A 13,988-nucleotide genomic window follows, 5' to 3' on the forward strand; every position below is an offset into this window, starting at 1 on the left:
GTACACTTTTTTGAAACGTGTCACCTTCGTAGCCCTGTTCAGTGTGGTAAATTTTAGTAGTGAAATGATTCTTTTCTATCTACTTGTCTCAATAGACCATTTCCTCTGTCGCCAGATGGTTCCTCGAGATCATAGTATCATACCACGTATAAGACAAATAATTACAGTCCGGACTCCGGATTACCATCCAATTAAATACGTTCCAACTTCCTTCCAACATGATCCGACACCAGTCACCACACATCTCGTATATGGTGGGTTTCGATATCGTGATGAGATGTGTCTGTCAGATCATGTTGATAGGGAGTTGGAACAAGTATTGTTGACAGAAGATCCCAATTCAACAGTCACCTACTGTGTATGCATGATGGTCACGAATTAATTGATCCCACTGTGTATGCATGATGGTCACGAATTCCAACCGTTAGATGATAGATCTGGTCGATTAAACCGTAATTTAACTTGTCACCTGGCGTGGGACTGAGTGGATTTGCATGACCGGAAACCCAAGATAATTCTTTCTGTTGAAACCGTGACTGGGCTTGAGGTTGACACTTTAGGCCTGGCTCAACCACTTGGGGTTAGGGGTCTTAATGGAATAATATTCGGTTGCACTCGTTCAAACCAAAATCAATTTCTATGGATTAGACGGACAGATAAGACATAATGAATTGGATCAGTTTACATTTAATGGTCCAAATATTTATTGGATTGGATTGGGTCAGATCCATCATTAAAGAATGACTTAATATCCGATCTGTCAATGGAATGGATTGGGTTTTGGTTGGAATTAATCTAAATAAATTAACACAAATTTGAATAAATTGAACAGTTCAGACGTTAAATTACACTAATCCAAAATATTCATTGAATTGGATTAGATCAGGTCCATTTATAATGGACTCACATTGGATGATCAGATTGGGCCAAATCCTGTCTAATTGACACCCCGAGTTGGGGTTTGTCCAAGATTGGATCGTGTCTTGCCATTGGGTACCATGACCGCGAGTATTGCTATGTCTATTATGATATGGGAAACATGTGATAGCTAAAATTTTTTTAACAAATCAGCTAGTATCATACCTGTTGCCAATCAAATGTTATTCATCAAAATTCATGAGTGGATTTTGATTGGTAAAAACTCTTTCAATACCATATCTTTCCAGCATTATAGATTTTCCCTTATATTTTATATATTATTTTTAATAATTTTTTATAGTACAAAAAAATAATAACTAATTTCAGCTAGGGTTGTTCATCAAATTGACGAAATCTACCAAGACGACCAACTTGGGTCAAGTTAGTTGGTTTTCTAGAATTTTCAGTTGGCTTTGGTTCAACAATTTCCCGACCTGACCAGGTTCGATTAGTTTCGTTTATAGTTTTCGGTGACCAATTCCCCAACCTGACCAGGTTGATTTGATTGTCAAAATAGCCTAAAACCAAACCGAACCAACTTATGAACATTCCTAATTTTATCTAAATTAATAGTCTAATCTCTAATAAATAACAATAGTTTAATCTCCAAAATTATTGAAAATTTATAACTGGTGAGGAGTGATTTGGTCCTCCAATGACGTGATGACGCGTTGCATTTCATAACAGTCATACAACATCTCAGCACCACGAAGGCAGACCTCAGGAGCACTTCGGACACCTCACAACCGCCTTGATGACCTCGGCACCACTTCGGTAGGCTGAACTACAAACGACCCAACAAGACATCAGGTCGACGTAAGAGGCAACTTTCTTATGTAGACTTGACTGACTTCAGACACTCTAATTTCTTTTTTCTTGCAATTCATCCATGCGACCTACCTAGTCCGACGTCCAAGTTGCCCGCTAGTAGAGAGAGTCAGATCGTGCTACATAAATAGCAAAAGTACACAATTATTGAAAATATATTGTTAATAAAAATACAAAAAATAAAAATAAAATATAACAAATACAATAATTACTAAAATATTAAACAATATATTATAAAAAATACAATTAGTACAATAAACTAAACTTAAAATGTTAAATAACAGTAATCTCCAATAATTATTTAAAATTTTCTATAAAAAAACGAAACAAAAATATATTTATACATAATTTATGAAAATATACTTATCACAAAAAAATAAATAATTACAATAAATATTAATTTTTTTAAAATATAGGATCAGATTTTAAAATTAGTAATAATAAATATTATTTTGTGAAAGATATTTCTAGAATTATTAATTGATATAAGTGAAATTAGCTATTTATAATATTACATAGTTATTTAAATAATATCAATATTTATTTTTTAAAATATTAATTATTTATTGAATTTAATAATCCATAAAATTATAATTTACACTATTATTACATAACTACGTTATTAATTTTATAAAATATTAAATTATTATTAATTCGAATATTATGTTATAATTATTTTTCTAGTTTGAAGATGTTTTTAAAATTTATTACATAATTTCATTATTTTTAACTATTTAAAATCTAGTTATGCTAAATATTTCGTTAGTGAAAATATTTAGTTATTTAAATATTTAAATCATATATAAATAATATAAAATTTTTCATTACTTATTTTGAATTTATTGTATAATATTAAATATCGTGTTATATAATTATTTAGTTATTTTTAATATTTTGTTATTTAAGATATTTAGTTATTGAAATATTTAAATAATATTTTATTTTTAATGTTACAATTTTATTATTTGAATAACATTTAAATTCAATAACCCATAAAACCATAATTTATATTGTTAGTACATAATTTCATGATGAATTTTGTAAAAATATAAATTTATTAATAATATGAATATTATTAAATCTATTATAATTATTTTTGTGTTTTTTAATTATTATTTTAAAGTTGTTATATGATTTTTTAGAATATTTAAATAATTTTTTAAATTCAAACATTCTTTAGAAAGATATACATAAAAAGTTGGGGATCGAATAAATAGGAATTAGAGATAATTTAGGAGAGAAACTTCTACTAAATTAGAGATAATATAGGAGAAAGATGGGGATAGTTGGGGAGGTAGTTTAGGAGAAAGTTTAGGAAAGGATATTATGTAGGGTTATTGGGAAGGCTCTGGATCTACTGCCCACGAGAACTTTGCCCATGCCCACCCACAATACACTACCTCCCGTGAATTAGGAACATCTCCCCCTGCATAATACTATGCAAAGGATGAGATGTTCTCCATGTGTGGCTGTGATCAACGTGGGCAGATTTCTCGTAGATAGGAGATCTGGACTCTATTGGGAACATGTGGAGAGAGAGAGAGAGGAGCCCGGATCTCCTGCCCACATTTATTACAGCCACATATGGAGAACATCTCATCCTCTGCATAGTATTATGCAGGGGGAGATGTTCCCAATTCACGGGGGTGGTGTATTGTGGGTAGGTGTGGGCAGGAGATCCGGAGGAGAGAGAGAGAGAGAGAGAGAGGGGGTGAGAGTGAGAGTGAGAGAGAGAGAGAGAGAGATTTTAGGTATTTTTTATGGGAGGAGAGCATCTCATTGAAAATGACCTGGAATAAAAAAATAAAAATTTAAAAAAAAAGAAGAAATTTTCTAGACTACCTTGTTTTAGTATTGGGCTACAAGTACAAATGTATGGGAATGCAAATGAAAAGAATGCAAATTCTGGTCTAATTTTATTTCGGGTTTTACTGCATTTTGTTTCAGGTCTTATTTTACTTTATTTATACTGCAATCAAATAAAACAAGGTAAATTTGAAACAAAAACAAATCAGAATTTGCATCCAAATCATTTGCACTTAAGGGTGTAAATGGATAAAATTTGAATCGGATCAGGCAATATCCGAATTCGAATCCGATTAAAAAATTTGATATTCGATGGATATTGAAAATTAATAATCGAATTCAAATCCAATTAAATATTTGAATATTCGATTCGATTCGAATTCGACTAATTAGTTATTTTAGATAATTAATAAATATATAAAATAAACATTTTATTTATATAAATATATAATTTAATTTATATATATATATATATAAATCATATAAAACATTTAAAAAAAATTATATATTATATATAAATTAAATAATCGGTCGAATTTGGATATTTATCGAATCGAATCAGATCATATCCAAATCAAAATCTGATTAGCTATTCGGTATGAATAGGATATCCAAAATCAACCGATTAAATATTCGGATTATTCGAATTCGATTCGATTATACCAAATCTCGAATTCGAAATCAGATTTTTAAATACGTTGACACCCCTATTTGCACTTTCTTAATTTTGCATCAATGCAAATTTATTTCCTTCCATTTCCATTTTTTTGTCGTACAGACAGGAGACTCATGCTGTTTTACTTTTAATTTTACTCTTTATAAACAGACAAAACAAATTGAAACCTGGAACAAAGAAAGAACCAGAATTTGCACTCCTGTACATTTTACAAACAAACAGAGCCTGAAGAGAAGAGAGTGACCCCATGGCTTCCCTATCGAAGATAAGCCAATTTCGACGTTGGAACCAAACTACCAAGAATGGATCAGAATTTGCACTGCTGTATATTAAGCACGCTCAGGGCCAGGCCCATTTATATTGGAACCTTTTTTTTTTTTTGGAATAAACTAAAGCATAAAATATTATTCATATCAAATTAAGATAAGGGTAAAGGACGATATCTACAACCTTCTCCTTAGGCTCCCTTTGTTTGCATTGTAAATTCAAACTGGATGCAAAACTTTTAGATTTTCATTCATTTGAACCCTACTTGATAGAAAAATTGCACTTCTTGTATCATTAGCAGTTCATACCACCTTCCTCTTTTATTGCCGCTCACAGAAGGTGGAGACCACATCTCTTGCATCCCATTTTAATAAACAACCTTCCATTTTTCATCTTCTTTCATGCAAATAGTTTGAGTGTAAATTCTGATTTGTTTGGGAGTGAGATAAGAAGCAAGGTGATGTAGCCCCAATTTATATAGGAGAGAATTGACACAAGTGGAAGGTGGTATAAATTTTGTTTCAGTTTTTTTTAATGCAAATAGAACAAAAAAGTAACAAATTTTGTATCAAGTAAGAATATAAATTATAATAACAAAGAAATAGATGCAAAACTGAACTGGATGCAAAGTTTATGCCCAGTTCAGATTTGCACTGCAAACAAACAAAGCCAAAAACAAAGTAAATCAGATTTTCCCCCAAACCCATTTGCACTCCTATATGTTACACCAGTATAAATAAAACTCACACAACATACTTCCAATTGCTCATGCATGCTTGGCCTTAATATCCCACTTGTAAAAAGATGCTTCCACTGTTCCACATAGTGCTCCATGTCGGTGAACATCCTTGTGTTGCTGACAATCATTCAATTAACAGTCCGAGAGAGGAAAGTAACAGTTCCTAAAGCATCGTTTCCTCCTCTCTAAGGCTCTAACCACAAGTGACAAACAGTAGTTGCAAAAGCTAAAGCGTGAGACTCTTGCCAGTAAGACTGGATTTGGTATATACTATACAGCCCTCAAAGCCTCTCTAAGTTCTTCAATACTTGATGACAAGGGAACCCATAGGCCCATAACCCATAGCCCATCTTCATTTACTTTGGAAAATCTGAACTTCCCGAAAGCCCACTTTGGTCAAATTAGTCAACGTAATGAAGAAGTGTAGAGTGTGGGGGGGACATGCCTTTGATAATTGAAATGATATTTATCCTATGATTTGTACTTGTTAAATCTTATGAAAATGGGCTTTAACTCATGTTTGGTGAGCCCACGTTAAACGACAGCCCAGTCAAACCTTTAAACTGGGCGTAAGTCTGACACGTTGCCTTCGTTGAACACGAAACGACAAACGGACAAAGAAGCAAAAGAAGAGCTATGACGATCTCTTGTTCAGTTGTTCCTACTTCCTACGACTAGGTGGAGGTGGGCCCTAGTTTATTGTGGCATCCGTAAAAGTCTCTCATTGGTTTGGAAATTGAGGCACTTAAAATCTGCTTTGGTTTTTCAGCATTTCGGACCAATTAGCGTTGGACACGTAAGGATTCGAACAGCTTATTCAATGTGAGTGCTCCTACTGTATCATCACCCTGCCAAGCAAAACCCGAGTGCCGAGTACAGACATGGCCGTCTCTCTTTTTAACTTTCCACGGTGGAGCACGGATGTGATGGAAAAACCAATGGATTAGATATGTTTTACTCGGAGGCAGAAAGGATGGGATAAGAAAGGCTCCCTATTACGTGATCTGTTTACGGCGTCGTTAGATTAGAATCCTTTCTCTTTCAGATCTCGATATCGTAAGAGATTATTATTACCTTTATTTCGATTTCTTTTTTGCGTATAAAATCGAAAAATGAAGTGACGTGTGACGTGTAACAGTGACCGTACGATGTTTTCGTTCACACGTCAGCACGATTCGGGGCACGAACTGCTGTCGGGGACCACTGTCCACTGGTCCGACTGCAAACTGCACTGGGTAGTGCCGGATTCATTTAAAGTAGGTAGCTCGCGAGATACGCTACGTTGTCCTCACTCCTCAGCCCTAACTGAGCCAAGAAATATTCTACCCCCTCCCCCCAGAAAAAAAAAAAAAAAAAAAAAAATTGAGGAAAAGAAAAAATGAAAATACGAATAAATAAACAGAAAAAGCTTGTCATCAAATCGTGTCGATGGAAGTGAGAGGTGGGACCCAGTGAGAGCGGCGTAACCCAAGACGATTGGGTGCAGAGGAGGCAAAAGCATGGGCCCACTTGACTGCTTTTGTCGGTTAAGATGGGGGAGATGAGATATGATGCATGGATGCATGGTAAAAGCAAGCAACACGAGCGTGTTCGGTATTGTGTCATGCAGCCGAGAGAGAGCGTAGAGATAACGCTCACGATCAAAAGCTTTGTGGCTTCTTTTGGCGGCCAAGAGAAAGAGAGAAAGACGGAGAGAGTGAGGGAGAAGAGAAGAGGGAGAGCAGGAGAATATGTTCCGCAGTCGTCGTTCAGCCATCAATCCGTCCGTCCGTCGGACCCCCTTCCATTTTATGATTGACATTACCTTGAAAAGATACAAATTTATTTATATTCAAACCCTCTCTTTTTTCATTTTCTAGGGCTTTCACGGAAAGCATGAATGACTCCCTCCTTCCTAGTGTCCCACACGTCAATGACCAGTCTCTTTCTCTCCCCACTACCTCTTTTCCAGGTTACGATGTCTCTGGTTCGGGTTCGAACCGGTTTTGTTGGCACTTGGGACTTAATATTAAACTTAGAAATATTTTAATAATTTATCACTAAGTTTAAGAGCACGGTTTCAATGTACTATATACAAGCCTTATTCCTGATTCGAAGCAAAAAATATATTTTCTGTCCCCATTTAAAAACGGAAAAACCCGTCCAATACTAGGGAGGTCTAATTAAACACTGACATGGTACCTAATTATTTTAAATTCGAAATTATTGAATTGTCTGCATCTTGATTGGATCATAAGATTGATTCTACTGTGACCATGATCGTAGCAGAGGCAGAGTCTGTGTAAACATCTTATTGATCAGAGCTTTGAAGAAAAATTACTACACGCCAGGAGCCGAGTTAAAGGACAATATTAACACAGATATTTAATTTCATTTATAAGAGTTTTGAAGAGTAATTTAATTTTTGGCGATGCATTGCTCGGTTCAGAATGTTACGTACATTCCTATGCCATTATTGTTGCTAGCAAAAGTGACAGTCTAATGCAAGGTTGTAGCAAACTCTAACGCAGATAAGGAAAACATCACTGAAATTAAAGAGGTGTTTGTCAACATATATGACTGTTTTCTAAATAACATAAACAATTGCCACACCAGCAAAAAATAAAAATGACTTTGCTGATGTGGAAGTCCATACTGGAAAATACCAAAGCTAAACTTATTAACTAATTGCTCTGCTGATGTTTTTGTTTAATTAATTAAACAAAGACATATTTGAAGAACATAGAATATGCATGTACAACGATTCCATTAAAATCATATCCGCCTATTGATAAGCTAAGAAGGTGAAGAAGATACTAGCTTTAAAAGCAAATTCGGATTTTGCAAGAATTTCGAATGCTAAGGAAGTGTTCAACAATCAACAATATGGATTGCCACATCAGTAAAATTATATTGTTTTTTCCTGATGTGGCAGTTGTTTTGTTTTTAACAACAAACCCAACCATATTGTCCAAACACCTGAGCTGTTCCATCATATGGCGAAAATATGTGGTCTGAACAAAGCAAGATCTATGGACACGTGGCATATTCATGACCACTCATATATGGGTTTATACTCTGACTAGGACACTTGGGCTCAAAGTAGTTTGCCACATTATCGGAAACCTGATAACTGTAGTTAAACTTGTATGAACAAAAGTTGAGCCGGGGACATGAGGCTAAAAGGAGGGATATCTGCTAAAAAAATGTGGGAGATATGTATTTGGGGCTGATCTGATCTTTCTGGTAAATGGTTTCAATTTGCCACGTGGCCATCCATTTAGCCACGTTGGACCACGAGTTCAATTGAATCAGCACCCACAGAGAAATTAAGCATAGCAAGGACAGAAAAATCTGTAAACACTATTAATTAACTTTGGGAATTAGGGGGTGGGAGTCATTAGTCATTAGTCATTAGTCAGAGGGGGAGTCATTAGTCAGAGGGGGAGCTTGTAATACACAAAAGGAGGTTTGAGATTCTAATCTCCATCAATCGATGCATAAAGGAGGGTCATGATCACCCACTCCAAAAAGGCAGGGTTGGGAGTAGTGGAGGTCATTCTGCCATGTTAAAAGCGTATCTGTATTGGAAGCCACCCCCTCTGCTACCGGGTCCTCTTCATGGATGACGGGGATTCTGAGGATATGTTGATTTTGCTTTGTACTTCCCCCCCTCGATTCACTTCTTTCTGCTTTTGGACTGCTATTTCTGACGCTTTGGCCTCTGGAACAATTTCCAGGTGCCACGTTAACCCTCTCTCTCCCTCTCTTTTCATGGAGTGTAGATTCTAGTATTTTAGCTCCAAGCAAAAACTGTAGGTTCAAGATCTATGGAAGTCATAGTGTTCCTTTGATTGAGAAATAGATGATCAATGGGCGTTTGCTTTTAGGGGGATTTTTAGAAGGAAATATATGATTCAATTGATGATTCATGGTCATAAATTAAAATTTATTCATGGGTTTTTCTTAGGTTGGAAGATAATATAATGGCATTTCTTATTTTAAGGATTTATCTCCTTTTTAGCTTTTAATTGTAAAAAAAAAGTCCTTAAAATAAGGAATGCCAAATGCAGCTTTGAATTGATCAATTCCTCTATCAAAAACAAGACCCTTCATAATTTAGCAGTTTTCCCATAAAATTCGAAGAGTGAGAAGTTCAGGATTTTTTTTTTTAGATGTATGTTTGTTCATACCAACTCAACGCAGAAATGCAAAGTATGCGGGGAAATTCATAAGTTTCAGTTTAGAAAGATTACAAATACATATAAAATATAAGATTTTGCACTTCACATATTTGTATTTGTAATCTTTCTAAATTAAGTTTTAAGAAATTAGGCTCTGTTTGTATAAACTTTGGCTTTTGACCATTGGGCTGTGAAAAATAAATTTTAGCCAAAAAGTGTTTCGAGCATGTGACAGAAAGTGTTTTAGTCTGAAGCTAAAAACATTAATTCTTAAGTTCTGAAGCAAAAAGCCTAAATTGGGGCTTTGTGCTTTTTTACTTTGAAAGCATAAATATGCTGAAGCTTGTCCAAAAGGCAACGTTAGTTACCCAAAAAATAGTGTTGCATTGGACATAAAATTATAAGGTGGTTACTTAATTTTAAGTTTTAAATAGGATAAAGAACAAAAGGATGACCTGAGAAAACCCTTCCAAGATGATAATGCTGGTGAAATTAAATAGATTTTTTTTTTTTTCAGATTCTCTTAAATCTTAGAATCCATGAAAAGTAGTTGAGCTCAGAATTGAGGTTAACAAGAATAAGAACAAAGAATAATAAACATTCCTCCTAGGTAGACCGTGCAGGTTATCACTATTGCCAATACTTTTCTTTTAAATTGTATGTACCAAGATTATCATGAGCCACAAAAATGAAGTCCATAATAATAATAACAATAATAATAATAATAAAAGTTGATCATCTAGAAATGTATGTTTGTTTGTATATAATGAATGCATTTATACGTGTATACGCAATGGTAATGCACCCAAAATGGTCACATTCATGATTCTACTAATTCTTTGCAAGTAAATGAGTTATTCTGATAGTGCGAGAAAAAGAAGCCATTTTAAGTGAATTAAATATATATTTTACAAAATGTAATTACAACAAATACCTAAAATGTGATGAAAACACAACTATGAAGTATGAACCTTCGGACGAGGCCATGGGAGGGTGAAATGGGCTATGGGCCCATGGCAGAAAGAGTATCCTATAAACCTAAACCCCCTTTCCCCCATCGGCCCACCCCCTCCCGACTTTTTTTTGGCAAACCCTTTATAGGCATTATATAGGTTACATAGCAGGGGACCCTACATACCTTGTCAAAGAAAAAAACTTATTTTCTGTGACAGTGTGACCTCTGCCTCTGTTGAAACAATGAACCCACTGGTTATTCAAGGAAATATTGTGCTTCTCGTGGCTACCCGCCAAAGAGAGTGAAATCCTTGTTGCTCGTGAAATCAATCGCCCCCTAAAGAAACTTCCATCTTTCAGTCACCATCTTAACAATTCATGGGACCAAGTGACCAACCGCCCATTTAAATTTCATAACTATTCTGTTGTTTTTATTGAGCTTTTCTATTTTCTTTTCTTTTCTTTTCTCTTCCATTGAACAGAAGTGGCAAGTTTTGTTCCTACTTCCTATGCATCTTTGATATTTATAAGCAGCAGGGGCATATAAGAAATTTAAGCAAAACCTGAAACTATATTAACTAAATTGAGTTTTTTTTCTCCCTTTATTGCTGAACTGAACAAACAAAGAAGAGGACAATTCACAATTGATTGAAAGAAAAACACATACGTAGCCCTACTACTGCCCTAGTCCTGCTTTTCTTTATTTTTTTTTCTCAATGTTGAATCAGGGCCCCACATCATATCTAGTTTTAGCTATTCGTATTGCATGCTGACTGGCGGGGCGAACAAATCCCCATTTTATATTTATTATTGTTTTAGTCGTCTGTCTCCTGCACATGGAAAATGACGCAAGCATTAGTCTCTTTCTCTTCTCCAACTTCGCTCAGCTTTCTCTTATTTTGGACTTTGGCTCGACCCCCAGCTCTTTGTTTAGCCTAATGATAAAAGGATGGGTAACAACCAGTTGCAGATCAGAAATGAACCATTGAAATGTTGGCTCAATTGTGGTTCAGAACATCAATGCACGTAATGTTGAAATCAAGAAAAGGCCAAGCTTGGCAGTGCTTGAAAATAAATAAATACTTATTTTGAGCTAGGACCACACCAATTAGCAATTATTGGTGTTTGGAAAAAATAAGTATTTATTCAAAAAGATTAAACTCGTGTTTATTCAATAATGGCTTATTGTCTTGACCTGTCACATTATTTTTAAAATACCTATATCATTCCTATTTAAAATAATTTATTTTCACCAAAGATTCATGAATACAGAATACTTATTAGAATAAGTATTAATTCAATAGAGAAAATCTATTGATATATATGGAAAAGGCTTTGATCAATCACAATCCTTATAAATTTGATGAAAACTACTTTTACTACGCTGGTTGATTGATTGTAATTTCTTTAGTATCATGTCTTTTCGTCATCATAATCTAACCCTATTCAATGAGCACTCCCAAACTTGCCAAAGTCTTTTATTAAAAGAATTGATTTAATTAGAACCAAACCATCATTGAACCAGCTCGTGTAGTGGCCAACCATGGTTCAACCCAGCATCAAAACGACGAGCCAAGCCACAAGCCAGGAAGCCCACATAGTCGCGTAAAAGGCCTAAAAGACGTACCTTCAATTACAAGCTTCCAAGGAAAGGAATGAAAGGGTCCTCACGGCCTCATCACTCACCAATACACACCATGTCATGGTTGCATGCATCCATCATCACATCCATAACCATAAGACCATAACCCATGCACGCAAAGATAAAAAGCCAGCAATGATAACGACGAAAAGCCCATTCCCATTTCCAAACTCTAAAACCGCAAGAAAGAAAGAGGGAGAAGGAGAACTCAGAAGGACTCGCTACGCTAGCTTCAACAGCTCTACCCTCTAGGCTTGCTTTTAATTTCTTTCTTCTTCTTCTTCTCCTCCGTCATCGGCCAACGCCACCTTCTGAGCCGCTTCCAGACCACCGCAGAGCCAAGCCATGAAGAGCCCCGTCAACATCCCCACGAACCATCACTTCCTCCATCAGAGATCGCCTTCCTGCAACGGTAGTACTGCAGAAAATAACACTTTCAACCAGCCCGCCGTCAGCAGCACTTCTTGTTATGAACCTACTTCGGTTCTCGACCTCCGTCGGAGCTCCAGCCCCGTCGCCGCTGTCCCAGATTCCTTTAACCCAGTCCCGGCCTTCTCCGGCGTGTCGTCAGAGGAACCTTCTTTTCAGTGGGATGACCATGTACTCCCGTTGTCATCGGACGACTGGGATTCGATGATGTGGGCTTTGGAGGAGAAAGACAATTCTGCCCCTTTGTCCAAAAGTCTCCCCCAATTCGGTCCCCACGGACCACAAAGCCCAAATTTTTCTCACCTCACAGCGCCCGATTCCTTCTTCGGCTCTTCTCCTCACTCAGTCCCTGCTTTCAATCATCCCTCCGCCGCCTCCTGGAACCACAGTCCGACTTATTTCAATCTGTCGAACAATTTCCACCAGATTGGGAGCAACGGTGGAGAGGGAATCGAATTCGATTGTTCACAGTTGGATCAGCTCTTTCAAGCTGCTGGGTGCCTCGAATCCAACGAATCACAGTCCGCGCTGACGATATTGGCGCGGCTCAATCAGCGGCTGCAATTTCCAATGGGAAAGCCGCTTCAGAGAGCTGCGTTTTACTTCAAGGAAGCTCTCCTTTCGCTTCTTACCGGCTCCAACCGGATCGACTGTTCTCTCTCTTTATCCGAGATAGTTTACAAGATCAGAGCCTATAAGGCCCTCTGGGAAATCTCTCCCGTTGTTCAGTTCGCGAATTTCACTGCTAATCAGGCGCTTTTCGAGGCCGTTGATGGAGCCATATTCATACACATAATAGACTTCGAGATTGGGCTCGGAGGTCAATGGGCGTCGTTCATGCAAGAGATCGCAAGCAATTCCAGGTCCCGTAACGTTCCTCCCTCGTCTCTTCGAATTACTGCTGTTGTACCGGAAGAATCGTTTCCTGAGGCGAACCTGATAAAGGACAATCTCTGTCAGTTCGCGCGCGAGCTTGGAATTCGATTTGAAATTGATTTCGTGATCATTCGTGTTTTCGAGGTCATACTGTTCGACTCCATCAAGTGCCTCAATGGCGAGACGACCGCCATCAATCTCTCTCCAACGATTTTTAGATATCTCAATACTTCCAGCTCCATCCCAGAATTCCTCCGAGTTCTATCACGGATGTCACCTCAGATCATCGTGTTCGTGGACGCTGATGGCTGTAGAGATACCGCAACGCCGTCGTTTCGACGGAATTTCATTGGCGCGCTTGAGTTCTACACTTCGGTACTAGAATCGCTCGACGCGGGTAACACACGGGGCATGGACGTGGTGCGAAAGATTGAGAAATACTTACTTCGCCCGAAGATGTTGGCCGCCGTGGACGCAGCCAGATATCGCATGGCACCGTGGGAGGAACTATTCGCTCTCTCCGCACTACGGCCAGTGCGCTTGAGCGAGTTCACGGAAACCCAAGCCGACTGTCTGGTTAGGCGTTGGCAAGTCAGGGGGTTCCGCGTGGCTAAAAGAGAGTCCACCATGCTGCTTTGCTGGCAAGGGAGGGAACTCCTGGCGACGTCGGCGTGGAGGTCCGGCCGCTGA

At 37.2% G+C, this 13,988-nt stretch overlaps 1 protein-coding gene across 1 annotated transcript; it reads left to right on the forward strand.

The window, feature by feature from the left end:
- Positions 1-12,338: 12,338 nt before the first annotated feature.
- Positions 12,339-13,988, forward strand: HAM4 (GRAS family transcription factor). Its single transcript, XM_088945655.1, has one exon. It carries the CDS (start codon positions 12,339-12,341, stop codon positions 13,986-13,988), a length of 1,650 nt encoding a protein of 549 aa, XP_088801781.1.

The sequence above is a fragment of the Nelumbo lutea genome, chromosome 5 (genome assembly GCF_056320005.1).
Source record: "Nelumbo lutea isolate HS-2025 chromosome 5, American lotus-T2T, whole genome shotgun sequence".
NCBI classification, from domain to species: Eukaryota; Viridiplantae; Streptophyta; class Magnoliopsida; order Proteales; family Nelumbonaceae; genus Nelumbo; species Nelumbo lutea.